This window comes from Anolis carolinensis, chromosome 5 (genome assembly GCF_035594765.1).
Source record: "Anolis carolinensis isolate JA03-04 chromosome 5, rAnoCar3.1.pri, whole genome shotgun sequence".
NCBI lineage: Eukaryota > Metazoa > Chordata > Lepidosauria > Squamata > Dactyloidae > Anolis > Anolis carolinensis.
The window spans coordinates 203,532,771-203,551,053 of NC_085845.1; the positions used below are offsets into that span (position 1 = coordinate 203,532,771).

Consider the following 18,283-nt stretch of genomic DNA (forward strand, 5'->3'; position numbering starts at 1 on the left):
ATCATGATAGTGCTACTTTCTTTCGCCAGTGAATAGCATATCTGAATAATGCTATGCAAAATTAACTCAGCTATTGGTTCCACTTCGTTGCACTGAGATCTCTGGCTCAAATTATCGACTATCAGCCAGCCTTTGAAATATGATGGCTTATCTTTCCATCTCGTGTTCTTCTTGCAGAAAGTGCTTTTGGTCAGGACATTTCTCCATGTTCCAGAGGACAAAAGCAAGATGCCAAGATTTGGTTGGACCACTAAATTCCTGAAAAAGAAAACTTAACATAACTCAAATAATAGCTTTGCTTTGATCACGATCCAGAAGACAAATCCCAAGAGGAACAGCTCAAGGGGTTCAACCCGGAGAAGAGAAAGCTGAGAGATGAGATGATTGAAGACGGAGTGGCCTTCTTTTCTTCAGATTTGAATGGAAGAATCAGAATTATCAGATTCAACTTACAATAAATAAGATTCCAGCCAATGATGAACTTCCTCATGGTAAGACCTGTCCAACAGTGGAAAGAGTTACCTCAGATGGTAGTGGGTTGTTCTTCAGAAGAGCCTTTTAAACAGATTAGATACGAAGATAAGTTTCAGCTGTTGATTTACAACATTCCTATAGCCTATAGTTAGTAGGCTTGTCCGATCGATGGAAAAAATGTTATAATTCTCGTTTCTAAAGTAGGGGGTGTCGACTCTTCGATATAGAAATTATTTCTTAATTTTTCACCCAATTTTTTTGGATATTTCCGAAAATTCGTAATGTTTCTAAAATGTTTCTAAAATGGCGGACGCGCATGCGCAATTGCCAAAAAACAGGAAACCGGGGGGGGGACTTTTCTGGGGGGTCTCCCGCCCTCATTTCTTGAGCTATTCTCATCAAATTTGGTACAGTGGGAGAACACATTCCACACTCTTTGCTCAAAAAATTGCAGAATGTTTCCTGTCTCCTATAATTTTTGGCAAATTTTCATAACTTTTTATAATACACTATTTTTCAATATTTGAAGAAACCTGTTCCTGGTTTGAAAGTCTTATTTCCTGTTCAATTGGGTTCTTATCACTGTAAAAGTCCCTCTTCTACTTGTGTAGACTTTGGATTAGAAACGCAGCACACGCCAAGCAATGCCTTGGCAGGAGTGCCACTGTCCTTTGGAAACTATAAATTGCCTTTGAACCTTTTGATCAATGGTGCCACTAGCTGACCTTGTGATTGCAAAAATGAAACTCTGGCTGAGGACTTTGGATTAGAAATGCAGCACACGCCAAACAATGCCTTGGCAGGAGTGCCCATGTCCTCTGGAAACTATAAATTGCTGTGGACCCTCTATTGAATCAAATCAATGTCTGACTTTGTGATTGCAGAAATAAAACTCAGCCCAAGGCTTGGGAATAGAAATGGAGCGTGAGGGAAGCAATGCCTTGGCGGGTGCCCCACGTCCTTTGGAAACTATTTCTTCCAATGTACCCTTTAGGTTTGAAAACAATGTGTGTCTTTGTGATTGCTGCAATAACACTCAGCCCGGGGGCTTGGGATTACAAACGGAGCGGGAGGGAAGCAATGCACTTGCAGGAACGCAGACGTCCTTTGGAAACTATTATTTTCAAGTCCCCCCCCCCTTTCAGGATTGCAAAGAAGGGCTGATGTGGTGATTGCTAAATTCCAAAAAAGAAAACAGAAAGGCAAAAGGTCTCCCTCAGGAGTAGATGGAAAGCACCCCAAGCTCAGCACTAGCAGGGATGCAGATGTCCTTTGGGAAAAAAAAGTTTCCTAAAGCCAGCCACAGCAAGGACTCTGCCCCAAGCCCCCAGCCAATTTCCCCCCAAAAAAAACACAATATCGAACCAGCAACAACAGAAACACTCTACCCCCAGTCACTTAGCCCTCTCTCCCCCAAGCAAGCAAGCAGCTTCCCAGCACGCGCGAAACACCCTCTCTCCTCGGTATCCCAACCCAGAATGGCTTGGCTCAGTTGGGGAGGGGATTTTTATAGAGATCCTCCACGTGGACGCGGAGGACGCTAGCCCCCACCTTTTTCAGCCATCGTGGAAGTCTCTGATTGGCCAGGGAGCGGTAGCCATGTTAGGCTGTGCTAGGCTCCCATTCATGTTAGGTTGCAGAAACAAAAAAAAAATTAAAATTTTTTTTTAAAAAAAATATTTTAAAAAAAATTTTGGAAGGAAAAAATTTAACGAAAATTTTAAGAAACAATTAGAGAATGGGCCAACGATGGTTCGAATTACATTGCCAGTTGCGCCCAGGGAAAACGTTTCAATACTCGTTTCAAAAAATGAGAACAATCCGAAATAATTACAAAACGAGAAACATAACGAATATTTGGACAACCCTAATAGTTAGGCTATAGGAGTGGTATTGATTCACCTGCCCAACTCCAACAAGATGTGCTCTCTCAAGGAATTTTCCTGGTCCTCCAGGCAATTCAATGACATGTTTGCAAGGGAAATTACAATTAAATCATTTTGGAAGCCCTATTGTTACACTCCTAGGCAGCAAGAGCACCGAAAACAAAACACAGAGGCCAATAACAATATAATATCTTTATTAAAACAAATAAAGTTCCAAAAGGAAATAAGCAGCAAAGTTGAATAAGCAGTTGACCTTTCAGGAAAGATCAAAATTAGTCCAATAAGTGAAAGTCTTATGTCCAATATTCAAGTCCAAAGTCCAGAAACCAAAACACACTCAAACTCGGCTCGAGTATTGAGTGGGGAAAAGGATCAAGAGGCAATAAGAGTTCTCTGAAGTAAATGTCCAAAAGCAGGATTTCAAAGCAAGGCACTAACTAGGAGTTTCAGGAGCTGAAACGCAGTCCAAACTTGGGCAAGGAGGTAGACTCAAGAGTTGCGCACCTTCAGGCCGCTTGGATTCCAAGAGCTGGAGACGATGATGCTTCCCAGTCATAAGTAAAGTTGACACCGCAAAGGAAAGTTCCCAGTGCAATACTTTTATTGAAGTTCATAAGCTCCCCCAAACCAGGTGCCTGACTCCCTAAAACTTCCCAAGAGAACTGAGCTGGTCACAGTCCCCGCGCCAGGTGTCTAACTCCCAAATTCTTCCCAAGAGAACAGGGTTTAGCCATAGTCACCACGCTCCGCTAATCTGGCCCTTCTCCGCAACCTTTGTCTTTGCGATCTCTCTGTTTGCACAAATGCCCTACGATCAAACACTAAACCTTCCGGAGAATCTGGAAGAGCCGGCACAGTTTCAAGGGCATCCTTAATTGGCTCCGGCTCGGAGATGTCAACAGGAGGCATCTGGAAAGGAGTTGAATCTTGCTGACATGGGAGAAAACCAAAGTCTTCTTCGTCCTGGACAGTAATGGCCACAGGGTCAGGGGCCAAAGGTGGCCTAGGCATCACACCTATCAAATTCTAAATAGGCATTTTCCATGTCTTCCAAGAGTGACTTTATGGTCAATATTGGCAGACCTTATTTATTTTAGTAGGGTTCGCATTTATCCTTGGCTTCCTGTTTCCTTGGAAAATTCAGGCACACATCTCCCACATTCCAGGGGTCACATGGTTATGCTGAAGTGTTAGGGTTCACCCAGACTCCATCAGACAGGTACTTAGGAATGCCAATATTTCCAATTACTGCCCAAGGAATTAGGATGCACTGCTGAGCCCCGCTGTAGCTATTTTGGCCTCCTTTGTTCCTTAGGAAGCATCAACTTATGAGAAGTTCATCTTTGTGTTGATTTATTTGAAGAGGGAACTGCAGAGCCCCTCAGTATGCTTCACAAAGCCCTAAGGGCCCCATATCAGTTTCCCCTGTCAGGTTGTTCTGTCAGGTTCCAGCTACAATTGTTGTTGTGTGTCTTCGGGCCATTTCCAACTTATAGTGACTCCGAGGTACATCTATGTGGGGTTTTCTTGGCAAGGCTTGCCATTTTGCCTTCCTCTGAAGCTGAGTGAGACTTGCCCAACCAAGTTTATCCCAAAGGGTTTCCATGGTGGACCATGGATCTGAGCCAGTCCTACTCCAACAGGGTGGCCATGGAGGCTCTTAGCTATCGTCCAGCCTTAAAATGGAGGAAGCAAAAAGCCCCAATTGGATGTACTCACTTTGTGGCCTGTCCCTTTGTCCGTGGTGTCTTCATCTGAATGTCTTTTCTCCTGTTTCAGAGGAATACGAATCCTTCTGGGTCCTCAATGGAGAGGGACAGAAATCTCTGTGGCCAACAACAGGCACCAGATCCAGCATCCAACTTAAACATATGACTGTTTCAGATTGTTTTTGGTTCATTGAGTTTTTTTATCTATCTCTTTCTATATTTGTGTCTCCTCGTTCCCCTCTTTCTTTTCATTTTCAGTAGTTGTTTCTTTAGCCCTGTTCTTTTTACAGAAATGAACAAAAGCTTCCAATAAAGATCTAAATTAATAATCTGTATCATGATAGTGCTACTTTCTTTCGCCAGTGAATAGCATATCTGAATAATGCTATGCAAAATTAACTCAGCTATTGGTTCCACTTCGTTGCACTGAGATCTCTGGCTCAAATTATCGACTATCAGCCAGCCTTTGAAATATGACTTTATGGTCAATATTGGCAGACCTTATTTATTTTAGTAGGGTTTGCATTTATCCTTGGCTTCCTGTTTCCTTGGAAAATTCAGGCACACATCTCCCACATTCCAGGGGTCACATGGTTATGCTGAAGTGTTAGGGTTCACCCAGACTCCATCAGACAGGTACTTAGGAATGCCAATATTTCCAATTACTGCCCAAGGAATTAGGATGCACTGCTGAGCCCCGCTGTAGCTATTTTGGCCTCCTTTGTTCCTTAGGAAGCATCAACTTATGAGAAGTTCATCTTTGTGTTGATTTATTTGATATTGGCCTCACCTTTCTCACAAAATGGTTCTTTAAAAATGCCACCATGAACTCGAATTCTCTCTAACTGGAAGGAAGTTCGGCCCCTTGGATCTACAGAACATGGTCAGTTCTTCCCGGTCTCTTGTTCTAGGGCAGGACCATCAAACTCACTACATTAAAGGGCTACATCAGCCTCATAATTGCCTTCAAAGGGCCATCAAATCCATGGACAGAGAATCCCTGGAGACAGAGGGCCAACTATTATTTCTGTACATCATGGTTGTTGTTCCTAAGTTTTTACCCAATTTGGGTCTCCGGATGTTGTTTGAAGAGCAACTCCCATCACTTTTGGTTATCCTCTCTGCAGACTGGGGATGATGGGAATGACAACCCAACAGCATTTGTGACTCTGAGGCTGGGAAAGGTTAAGGGGTAGTTTAAAGCTGGTCATCATATCCATAAGCCTTGTATCTAAACTGAAACTCCACTCTCCTGGCAAAACGGAACAATCTGCGGCCCTCCAGAGGTTCCCATATCCAAACTCCCATCAGCTCCAGTCATATCTAATGATGGGGAATAAAGGAGTTGTAGCCCAGCATCTGGAGGAAAGCCACATAAAATGACAAGGAGAACTTGATTCATAGAATCATAGAGTTGGAAGAGGCCTCATGGGCCATCCAGTCCAACCCCCTGCCAAGAAGCAGGAAATCTCATTCAAAGCACCTCCAACAGACGGCCATCCAGCCTCTGCTTAAAAGCCTCCAAAGAAGGAGCCTCCACCACACTCCGCAGCAGAGAGTTCCACTGCCAAACAGCTCTCACAGTGAGGAAGTTCTTCCTGATGTTCAAGTGGAATCTCCTTTCCTGTAGTTTGAAGCCATTGTTCCACGACCTGGTCTCCAGGGCAGCTGATGGGAGCAGATTAGCCAGTTTAGAATAGGGAAAAGATGCAGTGATCAAATGAAGTCTGGAACCCCATTCATGGGTCCTCAGTAGAGTCAACCTACTGATTCAATTGTTGAATAGAGTCAACACATAGCTAAATTGAAATGATCAAACAGGAGATAGTGCTACTGGAAAGCTACTAGTTTAAAAACTCTCAGCAACCCAGAGATTTCAGCCGTGAAAACTTTTGACAATACAGGTTTAATTAAGGCTGGATCAACAGTAAGACCTACTCTGAAATGTCTCTTTGAGATAATGTACAATGTTAAACCTAATTTCAAATATTGTTTGTCTTCTTCTGTTTCTTCCATCCAGTTTCTTCTGAGGCCAATGTCCCATGTCCACCTCTCCCTTACTGGTCTCCTGGCCACTGCCTTCTTTTTGCAAGGTGAGTCCCTTTCTGAGAATTTACTTGAGCACATTCTTTATTTAAATCTTTTCTCCTCTGCTTCCCGTTGGGCTTTAAAATCATTCTCCTCTTGAGGATGAAGACAGTGTTAAGAGGTACATTAAGCCAGCAAATACAAATTGCCTCCTTTGTCTTGTCTGCCCTTCTGTTTACCAGGTCAGTGTTTTATGTCAGGGCAAATCGCCACCCTGACCTATTTGATGAGCCAGGTCTCACCAGTCAGACCACTTAAGCATCAGCAAAGTGTCACCGGCAAACGACACCTTAGTCGTAAATTATCTGCTGCTCCCAGCGGTACTATATGTTTATTTACAGACTATATACAATACTAAACACCATCACTGTCAGGACACATGTTCCCTCGGCAAGGGCAAAGCATGCCGCGTCCTCTCAGCAAGCCGAGTCTGTAATCAGTGCTAGCAGGCACCTCCCAACATTCCACAGTTCATGACGAATGTTCCATCCACGCAGTTGAAACAGAAGTCTTGACCCATTGGCCCTGCAGGCAATCAATCAGGGCTGGCATGTAAATAACTCCTGTGCTGGAATGCTTGCCGGAACACATAGACACAATCCAACATCAACAATTGATTTAACATTTCACACTCTAACAACAAACACACAAACATTTTATGCCTTTGAGATGAGTCCAATTACATGGGGACGATCCCGGTCAACATCATAAAATATAATCATATTAAAATACATACATAGTATGTATGTATTTATGACAAGTCCATCACAAGTTCTTCTTGGCGAGTTGTACTCCAGTGAGGTATTCTATTGTCTTCCTCTGAGGTTCGGAGGGTATAGCTTGCCTAGAGAGCTACCAAGGATGGATAGGTATTTGAACCCTGCTCTCATGGGGTTGAGCTCAAGTCTCAAAGCACTAAGCCAGGTCACTTTTTAAGCAGCAAAAGCCAACATAGCATCAAAGCCAATTCTGGGAACATTCTTAGACTGCATCTCTGTTCCACCATTGTTGGCTGGAGTCATCTTCCAAAGAAGCTCATTTGAAAAAATTTCTGTCCCTCATTTAACAGTATTATTTTCTGTTCATTTGGGAGTACTTCCTAGGCATGGGAGAATTAATTGGAATCGTCGTTAATCATAATAAATTTGTTAATCATAACAAATCCAAACGGGATTCCGAGGTGGTTTGGCACTTCGAATTTAACCTTCCAATTCAAAGCGTTGGCGCCCATGCCTCGGAATACCTTCAGATAACCTTCGGATATATGAGAAAGTGTTTTAATTCAACCAATCTCCTGGCTAGCATTGGGGTTTAGGAGCCCCATAAAAACCAAGCCTGGAGCGTTTACTCTGCTGTGGCTATCCAGGAGCGAAAACCCCCTTCCCTTCCTGGTTGGTTTCAATGGGGCTCTTAAACCCACTCCTGAGCGTTCTCCCTCCTGGTTAGAAGTGTTGGTTTGAATTAAGGAGACTAATGTTCAGTTTGTGATCTACTAAGACTCCTAGATCATTTTTTCATGGAGTGTTTTTCTATATAGGCCAGGTGTCACCCATCTTGTATCTGTGGTTTTCATTTTTTCTGCCTAAGTGTAGCACTCTACACTTCATAGAATCATCAAATAATAGAGTTGGGAGTCACCACATGGGCATCTAATCTAACCCCCTGCCATGCAGGAAAAGCACAATCAAAGGAGCTTCCACTGGACTCTGAGGCAGAGAATTCCACTGCTGAGCAGCTCTTCTTCTAGAAAGTTATTTCTAATGTTCAGGTGGAATCTCTTTTCTTGTAATTTCAACCCATTGCTCCAAGTCGTAGTTTCAAAGGCAGCAGAAAACAAGCCTGCTCCATCCGCCTTATGACAGCCTTTCACATATTCATACATGGCTCTCGTGTCTCCTCTCAACCTTCTCTTCTGCAGGCGAAACAGCTCTTCTGCCCAACTCTTTAAGACGCTCCTCAAAGGGATTCCGGATCTCCAGACCTTTGACCCTTTTAGTTGCCCTCTTCCTCTAGACTCCTTCCATCTTAGAGTTAATATCTCTTTTAAATTGCTTTGTCCAGAACTGGACACAGGGTTATTCCAGGTAAAGTGGTCTGACCAAGGAGGAATAGAGAGGCAGGGGGTTGAACTGGATGGCCCATGAGGTCTCTTCCAACTCTACTATTCTATGATTCTATGATTCTATGATTCTGGCACCATGACCTACCTTGATCTGGACACTATTCTCCTTTGGATGCAGCCCAAAATCCCATTGGTTTTTTTAGCTGCAGCATCGCACTCTTGGCTCATGTTTAGCTTGTTCTCCACCAAGACCCCAAAGATCCTTTCACATGTACTGTTGTAGAGCCAGGTGTCACCCATCCTGTATCTTTGCATTTCATTTTTTTCTAAGTGTAGTATCTTACATTTGGCCTTGTTGAAATGCATTGTTAATTCTGGCCAATCAGCGCTCTCATCTGTTCAGGTCCTTTTGAATCCTGATCCTATCCTCTGGAATATTAACTCTCCCTTCCAATTTGGTCCCATCTTCAAACTTGATCAGCCTGCCCTCTAAAACTCCATCCAAGTCATTAATAAAGACGTTGAACAGAACTGGGCCCAAGACCGAACCCTGTCTATGTCACCCAAATAGTCACTTCTTTCCAGGATGAAGATGAACCATTGGGAAGAAGCGCCCATTGGGTTTGGGTGCTCACAAATGGTTCCACTTCATCGTGGAAAGAAGTGACTAGTGGAGTGCTGCAGGGTTCTCCTTGATGGAATTCATAGTTGCATTGCAAGCCCCTTTTTAGTCCCAGACTAAACTCTGGCAACCTCTTCTCATCCTAAGCAATAGACAAAGCAGTATCAAGCTGCCCAAATGGCTGGATGTCATACCAAAGACACTGCTATGGACTCTTCACAACAAAGCTATCTTGGATGGAAGCAGAGGTAAGGTCTTCTTCTTGAGAAAATGTCCATGCTGGCTGTATGGGGCAACTCACCCATTCATTGGCTTCTTCCTTTGTTGCATCTCTTTTTGGAGGCATAAAGAACCAGATTCCTCCCAGAGTAATCAACTTCAACATCTCAACCAAAAAGCTTCCATTTAAGTAGATACAGTGGGGACAGGGCCAGCCCTAGGTAATTTTCAAGTGTAAGCGAACAGAATTTTGTGGGGGCCCCCAACCAATCACTGAAAAATAAAAGTGTTGGATAAGCGAAAATGTTGGATAATAAGGAGGGATTAAGGAAAAGCCTATTAAACAACAAATTACATCAGGATTTTACAAATTAAGCACCCAAACACCACGCTTTACAACAAATCGACAGAAAAAGCAGTTCAATACATGGTAATGTTATGTAGTAATTGCTATATTTGTGAATTTAGCACCAAACATTGAACAGGGATATAAGGCAGTGTGGACTTAAATAACCCAGTTCAAAGCAGATATTGTGGGTTATTTTGCCTTGATATTCTGGGTTATATGGCTGTGTGGAAGAGCCCTGAGGGTCCTTCCACACAGCCATATAACCCAGAATATCAAGGCAGATAATTAAAAGACCACCGAAAGGGAATCTGGTATTAAGAAAACTCTAAAATCAGGACAATAAATAAAGAACAACACTCTGAAAACAGGGGAAATCCAGACAGTAAACAATCAGGGAAAGCTAACACCTCCCCAAAAAAGATTCTCCCAGGTAAGAAGAAGCCAGGCCTTGACCATTAAATTCTAAGAAAGGTGATTAATTACAACATTCACACCTGCTTCAAAGAAAAGTTCTTTCTCCCGCCCTGGACCGTCTACAGATATATAAACCCCACTTACCTAACTTCCAAGTTCTCACAGACCTCTCAGACCCACTTAAAAAGATGAGAGAAGTCTGTAATTAACACCATAGGCAGACCTCAACTATGAGAGACAACAGGAGAAAACACATCCAGAAAATCACATTGTCTGATTTTTCACAAATTTATTTGCAAATTATGGTGGAAAATAAGTATTTGGTCCATAACAAAAGTTCATCTCTATACTTTGTTATATATCCTTTATTGGCAATGACAGATATCAAACATTTCCTGTAAGTCCTCACAAGGTTAGCATACACTGTTGCTGGTCTGTTGGTCCATTCATTCCTCCACGTAGATCTCTCTCCTCAAGAGCAGAGATGTTTTGGGGCTGTCACTGGGCAACACGGACTTTCAACTCCCTCCAGAGGTTTTCTATAGAGTTGAGATCTGGAGACTGACTAGGCCACTCCAAGACCTTGAAATGCTTCTTATGGGAGAAGCCACTCCTTCCTTTGTTGCCCTGGCACAGGTGTGCTTGGGATCATGGTCATACTGAAAGACCCAGCCACGTTTCACCTTCAGTGCCCTTTCTGATGGAAGGAGGTTTGCACTCCAAATCTCACGATCTCACATGGTCCCATTCATTCTTTCATGTCTACGGATCAGTCGCCCTGGTCTCTTTGCAGAAAAACAGCCCCAAAGCATGATGTTGCCACCCCATGGCATGCTTCACAGTAGGGATGGTGTTCTTTGGATGCAACTCAGCATTCTTTCTCCTCCAAACACGACTCTTGAGTTGTGTTTCTGCCAAACAGTTCTACTTTGGTTTCATCTGACCATATGACATTCTCCCAAGACTCTTCTGGATCATCCAAATGCTCTCTAGCAAACTTCAGTTGGGCCCAGACATGTTCTGGCTTAAGCAGGGGGACACGTCTGGCACGGCAGGATCTGAGTCCCTGGCGGCACCAGTAGTGTGTTACTGATGGGACATTTTGGTTTGTTTTTATTTTTCTTGGAAGACGCCTGTGCGTGATTTTTTTTTAATGTGTGGAGGTCGGTGCACGGTCGGTCAACACACAATCTTCACAGAGTGAGGTTCCAGCAGTGGTGTGGTTAACACAGCGAGAGTGGCTTCTCAGTCTGTTGCAGCCTTCTTCCGCCTTCACAGCCGTTGTAACATGTACCGTTATCCTCCACCTGCTCCGCCGTTGAGGTCTTTGGGTCTTCGGATTGTGCTTGGTCTGGATCCTCCCCTGCGGCCACTCCTGGGAGTGCGTGACTCTGGTGGTTGTGCCCACAGGTTCATTGGAACACGCCCCCTCACCACGTCAAGGTGACAATCCGTTGAGGGGGATGTGCCGATGACGATATGCCAAGTATATAGGGTATCTATTTTCCACCATAATTTGCAAATAAATTCGTGAAAAATCAGACAATGTGATTTTCTGGATGTGTTTTCTCCTGTTGTCTCTCATAGTTGAGGTCTGCCTATGATGTCAATTACAGGTCTCTCTCATCTGTTTTAGTGGGAGAACTTGTACAATTGGTATCTGACTAAATACCTATTTCCTCACTGTATTTAAGGACCTGAATGCATCGCATTGTAGAACGAATGAAGCCCGACACCACTTTAACTGCCACACCTGTATGTTCTGGAATCCTAGGCGTTGTTGTTTCACAAGGTGTTTGTCCTTCTCTGCTAAAGAGGGCTGGTACCTCACAAAACTACAACTCCCAAGAATCCCACAACTTTCTAAAACTATTTGCAATTTGGGACATATTCTGTGCAAAATTCACCCACAGATATTCTGCATTTTTCTGCATGGAAAATATTATTTCAACCTAGAAATATCATATTAATTGTTGCTCAGGAAATACCACTTTCTGTGTAGAAAATTCTGTTTTCAATGCTGATCAACCAGGTACAAATTTTATGCAGAACAAATACCATATTATAGCATTTTCTGATTCTCGGCAGCCCAGGGTTCTTGCCATCAGTGTTTCTCGACATGTTTCTCAAACATTTCCCCAAATACTTTTAAATAGTCTTTCCATCCTTAATTGGAAGGGGCCTCAAAGGCTACCAGGTCCAATGCAGAATCTCCAGATAAAGTATTTTGGGATTTTTCAGCTTTTAGAATATCTGCATTTGCATTTGTGTACATAAATGACATCCATTTATGTTTCATATATACACACCATACACATAGCTTGAAAGTACTTATATGCACAATATGCTTAATAACTTTGTGTAACAGCGATACTTTCTGAACATTAAACCATCAGAAAGAAAAGGCGTCTTCATCTCAGCCAGGGGGACCATTTTGGATTTTGGAATATTTTGGATTTGGGAATTCTGGATAAAAGAGGTTGAACCTGAACACATTAGTGGTGCATCAAAATGACCCTTTCCTCTTGAATCCATTCAGAAAGACTGCCAGAGCCATGGCTCTACTGGCCACCTTGCCTCTATCAACTCAGAGATGCAAAATAATATGATAAAAATGTATATTGACTACAACTTCAATGGTGATGGACTTTGGATTGGACTCTTTGATCCTGATCAGGTGAGTGTCTCGTGGATACTTTTTAAACAAAGGTTCTGAAAAGAGTATCCTACTCGCACCGAACTTCTGACACCAAAAATGTTATGAATAGCTTTTCAATAACTTTTAAAGCATTTCCAGTGTGAGAAGGAACATCAGAACTTTTATAGAACGTTTACACAAAGAATGACATTAGACATTGTCCTGTTTTGTGTTTCAAGAACAGCCTTAAAACAATGTGGTAAGTAAATGAAAGCTGCTTTACTTCAAAAAAAACAACAACATAAAGAACAATTGGCAAAGACAATTCCAATTAATCATCTATCATGAAAGACTTTCATGTTTTGACCAAATTCCAATGTTGCTTGGTGTCCTGTTTTGTCTTTCAAGAACAGCCTTAAAACAATGTGGTAAGTAAATGAAAACTGCTTTACTTTAAAAAACAACAACATAAAAACAGCACACTCAGTGGTATAATGCAAAAGAAAGCAAGGAGGTCTTAGGGCAAACACAGTTCTTAAGTCTTTGATAAATTCCCAAATCAAATAGCAGTCTTACTTCAGACAAAGAAACAGCAATAAATCCTTAGGAGCTGTTTCCCAAATGCAGACTCGAAGCAGGCACAAGGGGAGTGAAGGCTTAGGCTTTAGAGTCAGTTTGTTACCAGCAAGAGCTGGCTGCACCTGCTTCTGCTTTATAGCCCTGAGTCCCCTCACAGCTGTTAGGGCAGTTCCCAATTACTCAGCTGCATTTCTGGCAGATATTCTAGCTGAACGACGTCTCTGCTCTGATTCCTTTCGCCTTTCCTGAAATGTGGGTACTTGCAAAATCTCCTCCTCAGATTCCAACTCACCCTCAGATTCATGAACACTTTCCTGCTCCCCTTCCTCTTCTGAAGAAGAGGAATCCCTAACATACATACAGACACACAGATTCCATGCAACTACATGGGATTATGCAACAACCTATTACTTTGTCTAACAAACAAACAAAGGAGGTTACATGTTGCAACATGTGACTCTTTAGACAATGGTGCTTTTTCATGTTATTGACCCTGATCTTAGTACCTCCTTATCTTCCTCTTGTTGCAAGTATAGGTTTGAAACCATATGAGAATCCTAGGGAGTAGTGGGTAACCGGTTCTGACTTGATGTATTGTTATTATTGAAAGTAACTTCTTTTTCTCTGGAACAGCTCTTTTTCCAAACATCCGCATTTTCTCTGAAAGATAGGCTTCTCTCAAACATAGGCCTTTTGCAACTTAGGTCAATCAAAACATATGGGACTTATAGTCATTAGAAGTACCTTTGAAAATTCTCTTTTAAACCCACATCCCCCTCAGCAGGATACACCTCCATTTGTGATGCTCTCCCATCTTTTTTCTGGCTTTGCAGAAAGGAGCGTGGCAATGGTCTGACCACTCAGCGGTCAGTTACCTGTCTTGGAACGGCGGCAAACCCATCTATAATGACCAAAAGGCCTGTGTCCATCTCTCAAGCAAATCAGGTAAGGCAGAGCTCATAGAGATTGCACATGGAGGCCAGCCGGGGAAAAGCACAGGTGTAAATTGTCTTGTGGATGGACAGTTCATTTGGACCATGTGGAACGGATGCAACCAGCTAATGGAGGAGGGAATTGTGTTCCACATGTGCAACTGTTACAGTTACCGTATATACTCGAAGATAAGCCAAGTTTTTCAGCCCTTTTTATGAGCTGAAAAAGCCTCCCCTGGCTTATAATCCGGTCAAGGTCAAGGCCGGCAATGGAGCCGGGAGGCCGTTGCTTACAATATATGATATATTTATCTCTCACCTTACCCTCCCTTATCAGTGTTTTCTTTTCCAAAGCCTCCCTTGCTCTTAACCAAGGGAATGTTTTGAAAAGGGAAAGAAGCCCTTGCAAGTCAGGAAGAAGAATATATATATTAATTTTACCCATTAATCTCTGATACAGATATATAAGCATTTCCCTCTGAAAGCCTTTGCAATCCCTATGTACCTTTATATTTTTATCTATCTATCCATATTAATTTTATATATAAAATTTCCCCTCATATGTTTGCAAGTCTTTGCAAATCCTATATACATATAGATATCTAGAGATTTCCAGGTACCTGTATATCTGTATGTGTATACATTATTTTATATATGAATTTTTGCCTCACATGTTTGCAAGTCTTTGCGAATCCTATACAGATATAATATCTATATACAGAGAGATGTCTAAATAGATATATATGAATATAGATATGCAGGACTTATAAATATTTCAGGGGAAATGCACACACACACACACACACACACTTCTAGATAGATATAAACATAAATATATAGGGCTTGCAAATATTGCAGGAGGAAAATGCACATATATAGAGAGGATTTGCAAACATTTCAGGGGGAAATGCATATGTGAAATTAGTATATATAATTATATATCTCTATCTAGCTCTGAATTGTTTATGTAGGCATTGAATGTTGCCTGTTACTATATTGGAAGCCGGCCTGAGTCCCCATGGGGAGATAGATAGGGCAGGGTACAAATGAATTATTTTATTATTATTATTTTATTATGACACAGCAAACAAGATAGATATGCTAGATTTTGTTTCACAAAATCACAAGTCGTACACTTCCCAAGTGTCTAGGACTGTGTGATGTATTTTCGTATGATGCATGCAGATCCCAGTAGGGTGGCCTTTTGCAGTTGACAGATCGTAATTTTGTCAATGTCTATTGACATTATAATAATAATAATAATAATAATAATAATAATAATAATAATAATAATAATAATGTTATTGTCAATAGCGTATTGTTTTTGTTGACCCTACTTTTCCACTTACAGAGCTAGTTTACTGTTTTTCTTTGAAATACGGTAAATATTCAAAAACTTTTAACCTACTGATGGCTCAGTATAATTTCATTGGGATCTATTTTCATCTTGAAATTTATCAGTAGCTGCTGCATTTTCCACCCTCAGCTTATACTCGAGTCAATAAGTTTCCCCAGTTTTTTGTGGTAAAATTAGGTGCCTCAGCTTATATTCGGGTTGGCTTATGCTCGAGTATATACGGTACACAATAATGAAGCTAGAGCCACATGTCAATGTGCCTTCCATGTATTGTTCCTTTAGTTGACACCTCTTACATCAATGCCACACTATTATTCAATTCGATACCGAGATTGCATAGGCCTAGTATTACCGTATATACTCGAGTATAAGCTGACACGAATATAAGCCGAGGCACCTAATTTTACCACCAAAAAAACGGAGAGAACATTGACTCCAGTATAAGCCGAGGGTGGTAAATTTCAAAAATAAAAATAGATACCAATAAAATTACATTAATTGAGGCATCAGTAGGTTAAAAGTTTTTGAATATTTACATAAAGCTCTAATTTAGGATAAGACTGTCCAACTCTGATCAAATCATTATTCTCATCTTCTTCAATGTAAATGTGCTTATGTATCCTTTTAATAATAATAGAGTAAAATAATACATGTAATAATAATAAATACAGGAAAATAATACAAGTACAGCAGAGTCTCACTTATCCAAGCCTCACTTATCCAAGCTTCTGGATTATCCAAGCCATTTTTGTAGTCAATGTTTTCAATATATCATGATATTTTGGTGTTAAATTCGTAAATACAGTAATTACAACATAACATTACTGCGTATTGAACTACTTTTTCTGTCAAGTTTGTTGTCTAACATGATGTTTTGGTGCTTAATTTGTAAAATCATAACCTAATTTGATGTTTAATAGGTTTTTCTTAATCCCTCCTTATTATCCAAGATATTCGCTTATCCAAGCTTCTGCCGGCCCGTTTAGCTTGGGTAAGTGAGACTCTCCTGTAATAATAAATAGAGTAAAATAATAAATGCAATAATAATAATATCAGAGTGAAATAATACATGTAATAATAATAATAATAATAATAATAATAATAATAATAATGTAAAGCAAAGTGAAGAACCTGCTTTGATTGAAGTCAAAAATCAGAAACTCCTCAAAGCACAGCAGACAAAAAACCAGTACAAGAAAACCGCACTACAAACTAGAGCTGACAGCTGGCACAACAAAACATTGCATAGGAAGTTCCTTGACAAAATTGAAGGAAAAGCTGATGAGGAGAAGACCTGGCTCTGGCTCACGAATGGGACCCTGAAGAAGGAGGCAGAAGGCCTGATCCTTGCCGCCCAGGAGCAAGACATCAGGACAAAGGCAATTCAGGCCAAGATTGAAAAATCAGCTGATGACCCAAAGTGCAGACTCTGCAAGGAAACCGACGAAACCATTGATCATATCCTCAGCTGCTGTAAGAAAATTGCACAGACAGACTACAAACAGAGGCACAACCATGTGGCCCAAATGATTCATTGGAATTTATGCCTCAAGGACCACCTGCCAGCAGCAAAGAACTGGTGGGATCACAAACCTGCAAAAGTATTGGAAAATGAGCACGCAAAGATACTGTGGGACTTCCGAATCCAGACTGACAAAGTTCTGGAACACAACACACCAGACATCACAGTTGTGGAAAAGAAAAAGGTTTGGATCATTGATGTCGCCATCCCAGGTGACAGTCGCATTGACGAAAAACAACAGGAAAAACTCAGCCGCTATCAGGACCTCAAGACTGAACTTCAAAGACTCTGGCAGAAACCAGTGCAGGTGGTCCCGGTGGTGATGGGCACACTGGGTGCCGTGCCAAAAGATCTCAGCCGGCATTTGGAAACAATAGACATTGACAAAATCGCAATCTGCCAACTGCAAAAGGAAACCTGACTGGGATCTGCGTGCATCCTCCGAAAATACATCACACAGTCCTAGACACTTGGGAAGTGTTCGACTTGTGGTTTTGTGATAAGAAATCCAGCATGTCTATCTGGTTTGCTGTGTCATAATAAAATAATAATAATAGATTAAAATAAATGTAATAGCAGAAACAATAATAGAGAAAAATAATAACTGTAATAATACCAATAATAATAGAGAAAAATAATAAATGTACCATATATTCTCGAGTATAAGCTGACCCAAACATAAGCCAACCAGGACCCTCATCCGAGTGTAAGCCAAGGGGGGCTTTCTCAGTCTTAAAAAAAGGGCTGAAAAACTAGGCTTATACTCGAGTATATACAGTATATAACTCTGTTGTTGTTGTGCATCTTCAAGTCATTATGGAGACCCAAAGATGGGAGTGTCTGGAGCTGAGAGAGTGTGGCTCACCCAAGGTGGGTTTCCATAGCCAAATAAGGAACCGGGCCCTGGTCTCCAGAGTCAAAGTCCAATGTGAAAACTAGTGGATATCTGTGCTATGCTGAGATGGTGTTGGCTCTAAAAAGGAGCGTCCCAAAAACGAGGACTACAAAAATGTTTTACCTTCACCAAAGACCAGGAGATTTCTCATGGAAGAAATCTGCCTCTCATGGAAGTGACTTTGTCAAAACTTCACAAGATCCAACAGGTCTGGCCCAAAACATTAGATCAGGGGTCCCCAAACTTTTTAAGCGGAAGGCCGATTCACAGTCTCTCAGAATACTGAGGGGCCGGACTATGATGAAATAGTCCGAAATTAGGATTGGTGTTGTTGTGTGCCTTCAAGTAGTTTCAGAGTTAGGTCAACCCTAAGGTCAGAAAGAGTCGGAAACAACTGAATGAATAAACAACAACAATGTCCAAAGTTTAGGACAGAGGCCAGGTAAATGACCTTGGAGGGTCACATCTGGCCCATGGGCCTTAGTTTGGTGACCCCTGATCTAGGCAATCTCATAAGACCATAGGTGAGGAAAGGGG

General features: G+C 41.6%; 1 protein-coding gene across 1 annotated transcript in view; it reads left to right on the forward strand.

The window, feature by feature from the left end:
- Positions 1-215: 215 nt before the first annotated feature.
- LOC134299573 (lymphocyte antigen 75-like) overlaps positions 216-18,283 on the forward strand; it is a 56,918-nt gene continuing 38,850 nt past the window's right edge. Inside the window, exons 1-5 of the mRNA XM_062982753.1 lie at positions 216-491; positions 6,090-6,162; positions 8,989-9,089; positions 12,363-12,500; positions 13,874-13,985. Coding sequence (XP_062838823.1) covers positions 474-491; positions 6,090-6,162; positions 8,989-9,089; positions 12,363-12,500; positions 13,874-13,985 — 442 coding nt within the window. The 5' untranslated portion in view covers positions 216-473. The remainder of the gene's footprint in view (positions 492-6,089; positions 6,163-8,988; positions 9,090-12,362; positions 12,501-13,873; positions 13,986-18,283) is intronic.